Source organism: Ranitomeya variabilis, chromosome 2 (assembly GCF_051348905.1).
Source record: "Ranitomeya variabilis isolate aRanVar5 chromosome 2, aRanVar5.hap1, whole genome shotgun sequence".
Taxonomy (NCBI): domain Eukaryota; kingdom Metazoa; phylum Chordata; class Amphibia; order Anura; family Dendrobatidae; genus Ranitomeya; species Ranitomeya variabilis.
Window position 1 is genome coordinate 142551188 of NC_135233.1, and position 16228 is coordinate 142567415.

General features: G+C 44.3%; 1 protein-coding gene across 1 annotated transcript in view; it reads right to left on the reverse strand.

The window, feature by feature from the left end:
- Positions 1-16228, reverse strand: part of VIT (vitrin) — a 317697-nt gene that overhangs the window by 13728 nt on the left and 287741 nt on the right. Inside the window, exon 21 of the mRNA XM_077283041.1 lies at positions 1333-1398. Within this exon, the coding sequence (XP_077139156.1) occupies positions 1333-1398 (66 nt within the window). The remainder of the gene's footprint in view (positions 1-1332; positions 1399-16228) is intronic.

Consider the following 16228-nt stretch of genomic DNA (forward strand, 5'->3'; position numbering starts at 1 on the left):
GGAGTTTAGTGAGGGAGACCACAGTTAAAAAATAAACTTCTGAACTGAAGAACAACATAGTAGAAATTACATACAGCAGTTAGTAGGTATGAATTCTAAATATTCATTTCTCTTAGGCTGGGTTCATACTGCGTTCTGGTAGTCCGATAGATGGACTGCGTTACATAGCAGCATTAATCTCTATTTCGGGCGCATCGCTAGCGCACACCCAAAATGGGCGTGCGCTAGCGATGTGCCATCATTGAGTGACGGACCCTCTGACGCGGGCTGCAGCGACTGCGAGGGAGTGGAGGAAGGTAAGTGTTATGTTTTTAATCTTTCCTGATGGGGCCATGCATATTAGGAACAGGATAGGGCCAAATATAAAAGAAAAAGGATGGGACCAATCATACCAGGAACAGGATGGGGCCATTTATACCAGAAAAAGTATGGGACCAATCATACCAGGAACATTATGGGGCCATTCATACCATAAAAGGGATGGGAACAATCATACCAGTATAAGGATGGAGCCAATCATACCAGGACCTTGATTGGGAGAATCATACCAGAATAAGTATAGGACCAATCATACCAGGAACGAGATGGGGCCAATTATACCAGAATAAGGATGGGACCAATCAACCAGGACTGGGATGGGGACAATCATACCAGAATAAGGATGGGACCAATCATTCCAGGACCTTGTTGGGGACAATCATACCAGAATAAGGATGGGACCAATCATACCAGGAATGGGATGGGGCCAATTATACCAGAATAAGGATGGGACCAATCATACCAGGAATGGGATGGGGCCAATTATACCAGAATAAGGATGGGACCAATCAAACCAGGACCGGGAAGGGTACAATCATACCAGAAAAAGGATGGGACCAATCAAACCAGAACTGTGATGGGGACAATCATACCAGGATAAGGATGGGGCCAATCATACCAGGACTGGGATGGGGCCTTGCATACCAGGACGTGGATGGTGACAATCACACCAGGATAGGGATGGGACCATGCATACCAGGATAGGGATGTGGGGGCCATGCATACCAGGATATGGATGAGGGAGCCATGCATACCAGGATAGGGATGAGGGGCCATGTGTATCAGAATGGGCATGAGGGGACCATATATACCAGGATAGGGGATATTAAGTACAGAACTGGCAATTTTTGGGCTTCAGTTTTTTTCCTAATTTCCTCCTCTAAAACCTAGGTGCGTCTTATGGTCTGGTGCGTCTTATAGTCCGAAAAATGGGGTAATTTTTCACTACATTGGTTTCAAAGAAATAAATGTGGTGATACGTTCTCTTACAATTCACACTACACACAAACATACTTATGCCTCCAAGAGCGACTGTTTCAACTGGCAGTCTAACATTGACTTCTTCCTTTACTGGACTTCCTGTACAAAGAAACAAGAAGTAATTAAATAACATGTAAGATTTTGTATAAAAAAATAACAAAAAAGCAATTGTACCTACATACGAAAAAGAATTTTCCACATATTTGATTACTAGTGAGAAGTTCCTGGCAGTGTGAACAACAACAAAGGAATCAATATATGAGATCTTCCTCGGTCTCACGGAACATTAATCATTTGGCTACATAAGACAGGCCTATTATAGAGAGTTTGTAAATGAAGTGCTAATCATGTGGTCTACAGATTGTACTCTCAAATTGGGATATATTTGAGATGCTAAGTAGCATACTTTAACAAAGGAATAGAAAATAACTTTCCAATTAGCTCAGATCCTGGACAATGGATAAGCCTAAGATACATATGAAAAGGTAGAATTGATGATCACATTAATCAAAAGCTGACAGCCATTATTTATCTCTACCCCATGCTGGAGAAATCTGCAAACAGCAAAGATGTCTAAGTCAATTAGAATATACAGCATGTATTTCTGGGTGGCCACATCTGTAATGTCCATGAAATATGTTCTCTGTAAACCAAAAAGGAATTCAGAATCTACTGCAGATTTGAAACTATATTATGGTGTAATGTAAAAAAAAATATTAAAAATTGACGGAGTTTTGCAGAGATAAAAGTATGATTAAAATGGTAAAATAACAAACGTATGCTCTGGTATCACATTAATTTTCATTATGTAAATATCCCCTTTATAAAGAAAGAGGACAGGAACTCTATTACTAACTATTGGCAGGGTTGGCATTAGGGCAGGTAAATTAGGCATTTGCCTAGGGCCCCACTCACCTAAGGGCCCCAAGAAAGTGGCGCTATGGGGTCCATGAGTCAGGGGGGCCTGGGGCCAACTCTGCCCCCTGCATCATGCATTTAACTGTATCAGCATCAAAGATGCTCGCGGTGATTTCATTGGGGTCACCACAGTTCTTTGTGCCGCTTATAATGAAGTGTGGAAACACAGCTACAATGACCGGTGGTGAACCCTATGACGTCACCGCTCATCACTGTAGTTGCACTCACAGTACTTCATTGTATCCAGCTCTTCAACCTGGATGGTCGCATCTTGGCACCTTTCATGTTGTAAAGCAGTTATTGCTGAGATTGATTATTGTGTGGGACAGTATATTGGACAGGTCAGGGATATGGTGGTTTATTATTTTTTAATTTCTGGAGTCACTCCATACATGAACCATGAGAGTGTGCATCATGCACACTCTCAAAATTCTGCTCTGTTGCCTGCTCACATGCCGACTAACGTCTTTCATTGAGAGAAAAGTGACTAGTCGGCATGTGACTGCAAGTTTGAAAATTTCATACCTGCGGTCATGTGATGACCGTATGGGCAGACAACAAGAGTGGATAGTGTGCATGTTGCACACTTTCAGGATTCAGCAAACTACAGTCAAAATATACAGTATGTATACAATTTAGCTAAAGACTAGAAACAATCGGTTAACATTACATAGTCCCTGCTTAAATCAAATGTTTTTCTGTGTAATGCAGACACTGCAGTGAGTTGCAGGTTGTATTACAGCTAAGGGTATATATATATAAATATATATATATATATATATATATATATATATATATATATATATATATATATCAGTATAAATATTGAACATAAAGATATAAATAAAGATAAAGATAACAACATAAAGATATAAATCATCTGATATAGCTTGTGTGAGAGCTTGCAATTAGGATTTGTTTTAAGTGTGATTTGGTTTATGTGTGTGAGTTGTGATTCAGTGACTCTGGACTCATGGAATTTAGAAGAGAGTAACTTGTATTACCATATATACTCGAGTATAAGCCGAGGTTTTCAGCCCATTTTTTTAGGCTGAAAGTGCCCCTCTCGGCTTAAACCATTAAACCTTAAGTCATTGTCCCAGGGGGTTAGCGGGGAGGGGGAGCAGCAGGAGTGGCGGCTGTCACATTATACTCACCCCGTCCTGGCGCGGTCTCTGCACGTCCCTGCTTCTCAGATAGTCTCTGGCGCCGGCAGCTCTTCCTGTGTTCAGCGGTCACGTGGTACCGCTCATTAAAGTAATGAATATGGACGCGACTCCACTCCCATAGGCTTGGAGCGCATATTCATTGCTTTAATGAGCGGTACCATGTGACTGCTGAACATAGGAAGAGTTGCCAGCACCAGAGACCATGTGAGAAGCAGAGACTGCTCCAGGATGGGGTGAGTATGATGGGGAGGGTGAGCAATGCGATATACACCTGTCCCCGTTCAACTGCCGGGCCCTGTCTTCCGCGTGGGGAATATTATTCTAAGGAGCATCTTATGGGGCCATCAACCTTTATGGAGCATTATATGGGGCATATTTTTCTATGGAGCATCTTATGGGGCCATCATTGACCTTTTATGCAGCATTATATGGGGCATATTTTAATATGGAGCATCTTATGGGGCCCATCATGAACTTTATGCAGCATCATATGGGGTGTATTTTGTATGGAGCATCTTATGGTGCCCATCATGAATTTTATGGAGGATTATATGGGGCATATTTTGTATGGAGCATCTTATGGAACCTATCATGAACTGTATGGAGCATTATATGGGGCTCCTCATTCAATATGGATATTCAAAAACATTTAACCTACAACTGATGTTTCAATTAATTTTACTTTTATTAGTATCTATTTTTATTTTTGAAATTTACCAGTAGCTCGAGTATATACGGTACTCAAGTAGCTCAAAACTAAAACTAAAGCAATACAGCAAGGACCAAATACCAAAGAATAAAAATCAAAGCATAGGATTATTAAAATATGCCTTTATTTTATGAAAGTGGCAATGGTTACAATAAAAAGGGTTTTTTTATAAAATTGATATATAACTAATTAAACAAACTTGCGCGGTACCAGGTATAATTATCGTTCCTTAATTATCCCCCTATTATTATATAAGGATATATTAAAACGTGCTGTACAAAAATAGATCTCCCTTGTGTAAGAAGAGCATAAAACTCATATTCATTGTGAAAGATAAAAAATAAAATATAAAAAATATTTTAAAAATATAAAAATTATAGAAAAATCCTCATAATCACAATTATATAATTATAAAGTGTGCAAATATACCACAATATAAAGTGACCAAGTGCTTCAGTGTGAAATTTTAATTATTTCCAACCACCAACAAAAAAACCTAGAGGGTGTGTAGGAACCTATCACTAGGTTCACAGGTGCCAGCATATGCTGGAATCACGTGCATAGAAAAAAGACTTTTTGTACAGCCACTATATGATTATATATACCTTAGGGGTCCAGAACCTGTGCCTGCGCCTCGCCCAGGGCGTGGCATATGCTGGCACCTGTGAACCTAGTGATAGGTTCCTACACACCCTCTAGGTTTTTTTGTTGGTGGTTGGAAATAATTAAAATTTCACACTGAAGCACTTGGTCACTTTATATTGTGGTATATTTGCACACTTTATAATTATATAATTGTGATTATGAGGATTTTTCTATAATTTTTATATTTTTAAAATATTTTTTATATTTTATTTTTTATCTTTCACAATGAATATGAGTTTTATGCTCTTCTTACACAAGGGAGATCTATTTTTGTACAGCACGTTTTAATATATCCTTATATAATAATAGGGGGATAATTAAGGAACGATAATTATACCTGGTACCGCGCAAGTTTGTTTAATTAGTTATATATCAATTTTATAAAAAAACCCTTTTTATTGTAACCATTGCCACTTTCATAAAATAAAGGCATATTTTAATAATCCTATGCTTTGATTTTTATTCTTTGGTATTTGGTCCTTGCTGTATTGCTTTAGTTTTAGTTCGGTTCTTCACTGTGGATTCCACAGTACTTGTCACACAGCGCACCCTGGTGGTCTATCTAAGAATATATCTTTCACTATAATCTCTATAAATATACAATACAAGATAAAGTGTAATCTTGACCCACCATACGTGAACTGTGATATTTATTAAACTCAAGTAGCTCAAGTATATACGTTAATTCACTGTTTGCATTTCCTTGGTAGGGATGGGCTGCACCTGAATGGAGAGGGTGTGGCTGTGCTGGGGGAAAAATGGCTAGAAGGTTGGAAGAGTGTTTAAATAAGGGACTGGTGGGAGAGGGCCAATTACTGTACAGTGCAGATAGGGACCTGGGCATAAGTAATGAATTTGGGGGTGGCATGGGGGAAGAGGTTAGGACAGTAAATATATTAAGCATGAATAAAGGTGCAAAGAAATACATGAAGTGCATGTACTCTGTAACGCTCACGCCCTGACTGGTGGGCGTGAGCTCGGGGGGTTTGTGGCCCCACTGTGCCACAAACCAGACTACCCTGGAAGGGGGGCGTGACTATGACAGCTGCCGGGGTTTTCACTGGAGCCTCTGATGGTGAGGTCAGGCTTGTGCGGCAGGCAGCTGCCAGGTGCTACTCCAGGGTGGTGTCTGGCTGTGGCTGCTGATCCCACTTGGGAGACAGGAACAACAGGATTGATGCGGGCATCAGTCAGGACTGGCAGAAGAGCACAGCTGAAACTCAGAAGAGTAGGCTGGCATGGCTGAGACACAGGGCTGGCAGAGACATGGCAGAGAACACAGGGCTGGCAGAGACACGGCAGAGAACACAGGACTGGTTGATGTGGTATATGAAGAAACAGGTAGAGACCTGTTCACACAGGAGGTGCAGGAACGGATAAGAAGTATGGAGGAACAGGTAGGGACCTGTTCACACAGGAGGTGCAGGAACAGATAAGAAGTATGGAGGAACAGGTAAGGACCTGTTCACACAGGAGGAGACGTGCAAGGCTGCAGATAGGAGCGGAAGAGCAGCAAGAGATAGCATAGCAACAAAAGATAAGCAGAGCAGAACTGCAAGGAATGCGGAGAGGAGCTGCAGCAAGAGATTTCTGCAGAAGCTAAGCAGAGCGGAGCCACAAGGAATGTGGAGAGGAGCTGCAGCAAGAGATTACTGCAGCTGCAGAAGCTAAGCATAGCGGAGCCACAAGGAATGTGGAGAGGAGCTGCAGCAAGAGTTCTCTGCAGCAGCAAAGCAGAGCAGAACCGCAAGGAATGTGGAGAGGAGCTGCAGCAAGAGATAACTGCAGCAGCAGAAGATAAGCAGAGTAGAAAGAGCAGAACCGCAGGAGTGCGGATCAGAGGTAAAGCCACAAAGGTACAGAGCAGGCGGAGCCGCAAGAGTGCGGAGTGTAAGCAGACTGAGAACACGAGGAAAGACAGAGCAGGGAAGGAAGCCACAGACAAGGAGACCGAGATAAGACTAAGTTCAGACAAGGAAATGGAACAAGACAAGAAACAAGGACAAAGACACAGTGACCAGGATATACTGCCTCCTGGAGGGCGGACAACAAGATCAAGGCAATAAGACAGAGAAAAGTCTCCAGAGAGGGAGTAACTCAAAGCAAGGCCTGGCAAACTCAGAAGCAAAACACAAACTGAGCTAACACATTGCACAGGCCCAGTCCACTGGGTGGAGCTGCACTAAATACTGGAGGCCTCCTGGCAATTGGTCAGGAACAGATTAGACAGATTCACCTGATTCCTATAAGAACCAGAGAGTTCAGGCGCTGCCCCCTAGGGAGGGGGAGGGTTTTTTATACTTAAAATCGACCCTAAAACACATCCTTCATGATAATATTTGTGAGGCTAATTAAAATGTAAAGTCTCTATGGATTGAGATAAGAGGAGGGAGAAAGAATTTTAAAATACTGATGTCATGCTGCTGCAGTGCAGTGTAGCGCAACCTCCACCAGAGGCAGCTTGAGAGGAAAGTGAGACTAAGTACACAGAGAAGCACCACAGAGCAGCAGCACAGGCCCCACCAAGTGGTGATAGAGTGGTCAGACAAGCCGAGTCAAAAAACAGAGGCAGGAGTATCAAAGGGATCAGCAGTACACGTGGTTAGGAACAAGCCAGGAGGTTCAGCAACGGTCAGAAGCGGATAAGACAAAGTCAGAAGGCAAATGTGAGTCCAAATACAAGTCAAGTCTGAAACTAGAGAATCAAACCGACAAACAGGGAAACACTCGGAAAAGGGCAGATAGAGGGAGTCAACAGACACGTGGCAAGTCAGGGATAGCAGCAGGACAAATCAAGAGCTACCAGAGTCAGGTTCACACTCCGAAAGCAGAACTATAGCTGACACCGCCAGCAGGATGCATAGTAGCTAAATAGCAAACCTGAACCCAGAATGAGGCAGAGCAAAGTTAACCCTTGACATGATCCAGCTGCAAAAGGGGCAGACAGGATTAAACCCTGGAACGGATCATGACAACTGATAGGGCTTTGTTACAAGTTTCCAAGTATAATGGAAGTACCAGAAAATATCCTCATAAAGCAAATAGATGAAGCAGTGAATGAGGGAGAAGTAATTTTTATGGGGGACATCAACTACCCTGACATAAATTGTGTAGCAGTATCCTGCAGGTCCAGTAAAGGAAACAGGTTTTTAACAACAATGAAAGACAATTACTTTTCACAGCCAGTTTAGGACCCAACAAAAGGGGGGCACTTCTAGACCTAATATTAGCCAGGCCCAAAATGCCCAACAAACAGGCTCTCCATGCATGTGTTGTGACTTTCACACAGCCGCAACACATGCAGCTGCGGTGCCGAACAGCTGATCACCGGGAGCGCTCCAGGTATCCAGGTTCCTGATGCAGCTTCTCCGGTAAGTGCTAGAAGTTTGCTGAATAAGGAGGGAGCTGACGATGTTGCTCATCTCTACCAGCCACAACCCATCTTCAATGCTCTTATCGAGGGAAGGAGGTTGTTGTCCAAAATCTTGCGATACATGACCCCATCCATCCTCCCTTCAATAGTTGTCCTGTCACCTTTGCAGAACAGCACCCCCAAAGTATGCTGTTTCCCCGACCATGCTTCACGGTTGGGACGATGTTCTTGGGGTTGTACTTATTCTTCTTCTTTCTCCAAAACGGCAAGTGGAGTTGATATCAAAAAGTTCTATTTTGGTCTCATCTGAACACATGCCTCCTCTGGATCATCTAGATGGTCATTGGCAAACTTCAAATGGGTTGGACATATGCTGATGTGAGCAAGGGGATCTTGTGTGTCCTGCAGGATTTTAATCCATGACGGTGTAGAGTGTTACTAACGGTAATGTTTGAGACTGTGGTCTCATCTCTCTACAGGTCCTTGACCAGGACCTCCCTAGTGATAGGCTGAGTCCTGACTTTTCTCAGAATCATTCTTACTCCACGATGCGAGATCTTGCATGGAGCACCAGACTGAGTAAGATTGACAGTCATCATGTGTTTCTTCCATTTGAAGTGCACAGTTGAAGAATTACAGAACTCCCCATTCTTTATAAGTGGAAAAACTAGCAAAATTGGCAGTGTTTCAAATATTCTTTTTCCCCACTGTATCCCTTAATAAGATGTATAGTAGAGGGGCCAGGGGTGTAGCTAGGGTTTTGGTTCAGGGGGCAAAGCTTCTGAGTGGGCCCCTAACCAGGTAACCTTGATTACAGCTCAGTGATGCACCCTAATAGTGGATGTAGAACCTCAGCAGATGACCGTGCTGTTGCTGTAAATAATCTCTATACAAAGACCAATATGGATATTACCGCCATATGGCCAGTCCTACAGAACATATAAGAGATCACAGCACAGTTACAGATAGTGACTTACTGCTGACGTTCTTTCTGAAGGAATCGTTCACTTTTCACATCTTTTCAATCTGGCCCAGACCGACATGACAACTTCATCCAGCCACAACTCGGCTGCAGAGAATACAACAAAAACATATTTCACTTCTCATATTCTAGCCCCATCACCATCTATTCCCAACCTGCACAAACTCCTCATCCTGCTGATATCCCAATACTGAGCCACTGCTGCCGTACGTGTCACTATTACTGTACTTACTGTATGGTCCTCTATGCCCTCTAAATTCTAAAGCACCCCTCTGTAAAATAGTAATGCCGGGTGCAAGTGCCCTAGAAAACAGTGCTCATATTTTGCCCCCTAGAAAGTAATAATGCCCTCTGTGTGCCCGTTTGATAGTCACAGCAACCTGAGTTCCCCTATAACAGTAAGTGCCCACTTTACATTTAATAATGTCCCGAGTCTCCCCCTGTACAGCTCACCTATACACAGTATGATGCTCTCTTATACACAGTATAATGCCCCCTCACTGTATAGTACCACTCACACGGTATACTGATCCCTTACTAGCCCCCAAACTGTTTGATAGCTCTAAGAATGTAAGATGACCCCTTCACTGTAATCTCCACACTGTATATAGTATAATGCACCAGATAGTCCTCAATATAGCATAATACACTCCCCATAGGCCTACTCTATATTGTATAATGCACCCCATAGGCAGACTCTACAGCATAAGGCAGCCCCTATATGCAGACTCTATAGCATAAGGAAGCCCCCATATGTAGACTGTTGTGAACTCTGTTTTCGGGCTCCCTCTTGTGGTCACAGGTGGTATTGTGTGAGTTTTGTTTTTGGGCTCCCCCTGGTGGCTTTGTTTGTTATCCTGCGGATCTGTGGCTGGATCAGCTGCCTCGTTATGCACTTGGGAGTTTCCTATTTAGCTCTGCTTCACCTCCACTTGTTGCCGGCTGTCGATGTATTCAGTGCTATTCTGATCTCCCCTGAGTATCTTCGTTTTCAGTCTCTTCTGGAGAAGCTAAGTTTCTGTTTGATTATTTTTTGCTCATCAGTCTGCAATATGATTTCAGTGTATGATGAGTTTAGTCCAGCTTGCTAATATGTGAGTTCTTGCTGCTGGTAAGCTCTGGGGTACGGAGTTGCTTCCCCCGCACCGTTAGTTGGTGCGGGAGCTCGAGCAATCTCTGCGTGGATATTTTGCTTAGGGTTTTCTATTGACCACACAGCTCCCTTCCTATTTTCTGCTATCTAGTGTTAGCGGGCCTCATTTGCTAAATCTATTTCATTTCTGCGTTTGTGCTTTCCCCTTAACTCACCGTTAATATTTGTGGGGGGCTTTTCTATATCTTTGGGGTCATTTCTCTGAGGCAAGTAAGGACTTAACTTTCCCTCTAGGAATAGGTAGTTTCTCAGGCCGTGAAGAGACGTCTAGGATTTCCAGGTAACGTTCCACGGCTGCCTATAGTTGTTTGCGGATAGGATCAGGTTGCGGTTGATCAAGGCAATAAGACAGAGAAAAGTCTCCAGAGAGGGAGTAACTCAGAGCAAGGCCTGGCAAACTCAGAAGCAAAACACAAACTGAGCTAACACATTGCACAGGCCCAGTCCACTGGGTGGAGCTGCACTAAATACTGGAGGCCTCCTGGCAATTGGTCAGGAACAGATTAGACAGATTCACCTGATTCCTATAAGAACCAGAGAGTTCAGGCGCTGCCCCCTAGGGAGGGAGAGGGTTTTTTATACTTAAAATCGACCCTAAAACACATCCTTCATGATAATATTTGTGAGGCTAATTAAAATGTAAAGTCTCTATGGATTGAGATAAGAGGAGGGAGAAAGAATTTTAAAATACTGATGTCATGCTGCTGCAGTGCAGTGTAGCGCAACCTCCACCAGAGGCAGCTTGAGAGGAAAGTGAGACTGCGTACACAGAGAAGCACCGCAGAGCAGCAGCACAGGCCCCACCAAGTGGTGATAGAGTGGTCAGACAAGCCGAGTCAAAAAACAGAGGCAGGAGTATCAAAGGGATCAGCAGTACACGTGGTTAGGAACAAGCCAGGAGGTTCAGCAACGGTCAGAAGCGGATAAGACAAAGTCAGAAGGCAAATGTGAGTCCAAATACAAGTCAAGTCTGAAACCAGAGAATCAAACCGACAAACAGGGAAACGCTCGGAAAAGGGCAGATAGAGGGAGTCAACAGACACGTGGCAAGTCAGGGATAGCAGCAGGACAAATCAAGAGCTACCAGAGTCAGGTTCACACTCCGAAAGCAGAACTATAGCTGACACCACCAGCAGGATGCATAGTAGCTAAATAGCAAACCTGAACCCAGAATGAGGCAGAGCAAAGTTAACCCTTGACATGATCCAGCTGCAAAAGGGGCAGACAGGATTAAACCCTGGAACGGATCATGACAACTGATAGGGCTTTGTTACAAGTTTCCAAGTATAATGGAAGTACCAGAAAATATCCTCATAAAGCAAATAGATGAAGCAGTGAATGAGGGAGAAGTAATTTTTATGGGGGACATCAACTACCCTGACATAAATTGTGTAGCAGTATCCTGCAGGTCCAGTAAAGGAAACAGGTTTTTAACAACAATGAAAGACAATTACTTTTCACAGCCGGTTTAGGACACAACAAAAGGGGGGCACTTCTAGACCTAATATTAGCCAGGCCCAAAAGGCCCAACAAACAGGCTCTCCATGCATGTGTTGTGACTTTCACACAGCTGCAACACATGCTGCTGCGGTGCCGAACAGCTGATCACCGGGAGCGCTCCAGGTATCCAGGTTCCCAATGCAGCTTCTCCAGTAAGCACTAGAAGCTTGCTGAATGTGGAGAGGAGCTGCAGCAAGATGTCTCTGCAGCAGCAAAGCAGAGCAGAACCTCAAGGAATGCGGAGAGGAGCTGCAGCAAGAGTTTACTGCAGCAGCAGAAGATAAGCAGAGTAGAAAGAGCAGAACCGCAGGAGTGTGGAGCAGAGGTAAAGCCAAAAAGGTACAGAGCAGGCAGCGCCGCAAGAGTGCGGAGTGTAAGCAGACTGAGAACATGAGGAAAGACACAGCAGGAAAGGAACCCACAGACAAGGAGACTGAGATAAGACTAAGTTCATACAAAGAAATGGAACAAGACAAGAGACAAGGACAAAGACACAGGGACCAGGATATACTGCCTCCTGGAGGGCGGACAACAAGATCAAGGCAATAAGACAGAGAAAAGTCTCCAGATAGGGAGTAACTCAGAGCAAGGCCTGGCAAACTCAGAAGCAAAACACAAACTGAGCTAACACATTGCACAGGCCCAGTCCACTGGGTGGAGCTGCACTAAATACTGGAGGCCTCCTGGCAATTGGTCAGGAACAGATTAGACAGATTCACTTGATTCCTATAAGAACCAGACAGTTCAGGCGCTGCCCCCCTATGCACACAGCCATGAAGCATGCTGAGAGCAGAGACACAAAATAAGGAGTTGGCATGAGACAGAAACCACATCATGGCCTGGAGAAGTGGGTAAGATAGTGTGAGAGATGAGAGGCCATGCCGTGATGCCAGCAGAGTTGTTACATACACTAATGCTAGAAACCTCACCAACAAGATGGAGGAATTAGAATTAAAACTGCTGGAAGAAAATTAAGTGGGGATAACAGAGACAGGAGTGATTGTATAAATAAGTGAGGGGGGAGGGTTTTTTTATACTTAAAATCGACCCTAAGACACATCCTTCATGATAATATTTGTGAGGCTAATTAAAATGTAAAGTCTCTATGGATTGAGATAAGAGGAGGGAGAAAGAATTTTAAAATACTGATGTCATGCTGCTGCAGTGCAGTGTAGCGCAACCTCCACCAGAGGCAGCTTGAGAGGTAAGTGAGACTGCGTACACAGAGAAGCACCACAGAGCAGCAGCACAGGCACCACCAAGTGGTGAGAGAGTGGTCAGACAAGCCGAGTCAAAAAACAGAGGCAGGAGTACCAAAGGGATCAGCAGTAAACGTGGTTAGGAACAAGCCAGGAGGTTCAGCAATGATCAGAAGCGGATAAGACAAAGTCAGAAGGCAAATGTGAGTCCAAATACAAGTCAAGTCTGAAACCAGAGAATCAAACCGACAAACAGGGAAACACTCGGAAAAGGGCAGATAGAGGGAGTCAACAGACACGTGGCAAGTCAGGGATAGCAGCAGGACAAATCAAGAGCTACCAGAGTCAGGTTCACACTCCGAAAGCAGAACTATAGCTGACACCGCCAGCAGGATGCATAGTAGCTAAATAGCAAACCTGAACCCAGAATGAGGCAGGAATGAGGCAGAGCAAAGTTAACCCTTGACATGATCCAGCCGCAAAAGGGGCAGACAGGATTAAACCCTGGAACGGATCATGACAACTGATAGGGCTTTGTTACAAGTTTCCAAGTATAATGGAAGTACCAGAAAATATCCTCATAAAGCAAATAGATGAAGCAGTGAATGAGGGAGAAGTAATTTTTATGGGGGACATCAACTACCCTGACATAAATTGTGTAGCAGTATCCTGCAGGTCCAGTAAAGGAAACAGGTTTTTAACAACAATGAAAGACAATTACTTTTCACAGCCGGTTTAGGACACAACAAAAGGGGGGCACTTCTAGACCTAATATTAGCCAGGCCCAAAAGGCCCAACAAACAGGCTCTCCATGCATGTGTTGTGACTTTCACACAGCTGCAACACATGCTGCTGCGGTGCCGAACAGCTGATCACCGGGAGCGCTCCAGGTATCCAGGTTCCCAATGCAGCTTCTCCAGTAAGCACTAGAAGCTTGCTGAATGTGGAGAGGAGCTGCAGCAAGATGTCTCTGCAGCAGCAAAGCAGAGCAGAACCTCAAGGAATGCGGAGAGGAGCTGCAGCAAGAGTTTACTGCAGCAGCAGAAGATAAGCAGAGTAGAAAGAGCAGAACCGCAGGAGTGTGGAGCAGAGGTAAAGCCAAAAAGGTACAGAGCAGGCAGCGCCGCAAGAGTGCGGAGTGTAAGCAGACTGAGAACATGAGGAAAGACACAGCAGGAAAGGAACCCACAGACAAGGAGACTGAGATAAGACTAAGTTCATACAAAGAAATGGAACAAGACAAGAGACAAGGACAAAGACACAGGGACCAGGATATACTGCCTCCTGGAGGGCGGACAACAAGATCAAGGCAATAAGACAGAGAAAAGTCTCCAGATAGGGAGTAACTCAGAGCAAGGCCTGGCAAACTCAGAAGCAAAACACAAACTGAGCTAACACATTGCACAGGCCCAGTCCACTGGGTGGAGCTGCACTAAATACTGGAGGCCTCCTGGCAATTGGTCAGGAACAGATTAGACAGATTCACTTGATTCCTATAAGAACCAGACAGTTCAGGCGCTGCCCCCCTATGCACACAGCCATGAAGCATGCTGAGAGCAGAGACACAAAATAAGGAGTTGGCATGAGACAGAAACCACATCATGGCCTGGAGAAGTGGGTAAGATAGTGTGAGAGATGAGAGGCCATGCCGTGATGCCAGCAGAGTTGTTACATACACTAATGCTAGAAACCTCACCAACAAGATGGAGGAATTAGAATTAAAACTGCTGGAAGAAAATTAAGTGGGGATAACAGAGACAGGAGTGATTGTATAAATAAGTGAGGGGGGAGGGTTTTTTTATACTTAAAATCGACCCTAAGACACATCCTTCATGATAATATTTGTGAGGCTAATTAAAATGTAAAGTCTCTATGGATTGAGATAAGAGGAGGGAGAAAGAATTTTAAAATACTGATGTCATGCTGCTGCAGTGCAGTGTAGCGCAACCTCCACCAGAGGCAGCTTGAGAGGTAAGTGAGACTGCGTACACAGAGAAGCACCACAGAGCAGCAGCACAGGCACCACCAAGTGGTGAGAGAGTGGTCAGACAAGCCGAGTCAAAAAACAGAGGCAGGAGTACCAAAGGGATCAGCAGTAAACGTGGTTAGGAACAAGCCAGGAGGTTCAGCAATGATCAGAAGCGGATAAGACAAAGTCAGAAGGCAAATGTGAGTCCAAATACAAGTCAAGTCTGAAACCAGAGAATCAAACCGACAAACAGGGAAACACTCGGAAAAGGGCAGATAGAGGGAGTCAACAGACACGTGGCAAGTCAGGGATAGCAGCAGGATAAATCAAGAGCTACCAGAGTCAGGTTCACACTCCGAAAGCAGAACTATAGCTGACACCGCCAGCAGGATGCATAGTAGCTAAATAGCAAACCTGAACCCAGAATGAGGCAGGAATGAGGCAGAGCAAAGTTAACCCTTGACATGATCCAGCCGCAAAAGGGGCAGACAGGATTAAACCCTGGAACGGATCATGACAACTGATAGGGCTTTGTTACAAGTTTCCAAGTATAATGGAAGTACCAGAAAATATCCTCATAAAGCAAATAGATGAAGCAGTGAATGAGGGAGAAGTAATTTTTATGGGGGACATCAACTACCCTGACATAAATTGTGTAGCAGTATCCTGCAGGTCCAGTAAAGGAAACAGGTTTTTAACAACAATGAAAGACAATTACTTTTCACAGCCGGTTTAGGACCCAACAAAAGGGGGGCACTTCTAGACCTAATATTAGCCAGGCCCAAAAGGCCCAACAAACAGGCTCTCCGTGCATGTGTTGTGACTTTCACACAGCCGCAACACATGCAGCTGCGGTGCTGAACAGCTGATCACCGGGAGCGCTCCAGGTATCCAGGTTCCTGATGCAGCTTCTCCGGTAAGTGCTAGAAGTTTGCCGAATAAGGAGGGAGCTGACGATGTTGCTCATCTCTACCAGCCACAACCCATCTTCAATGCTCTTATCGAGGGAAGGAGGTTGTTGTCCAAAATCTTGCGATACATGACCCCATCCATCCTCCCTTCAATAGTTGTCCTGTCACCTTTGCAGAACAGCACCCCCAAAGTATGCTGTTTCCCCGACCATGCTTCACAGTTGGGACGATGTTCTTGGGGTTGTACTTATTCTTCTTTCTCCAAAACGGCAAGTGGAGTTGATATCAAAAAGTTCTATTTTGGTCTCATCTGAACACATGCCTCCTCTGGATCATCTAGATGGTCATTGGCAAACTTCAAATGGGTTGGACATATGCTGATGTGAGCAAGGGGATCTTGT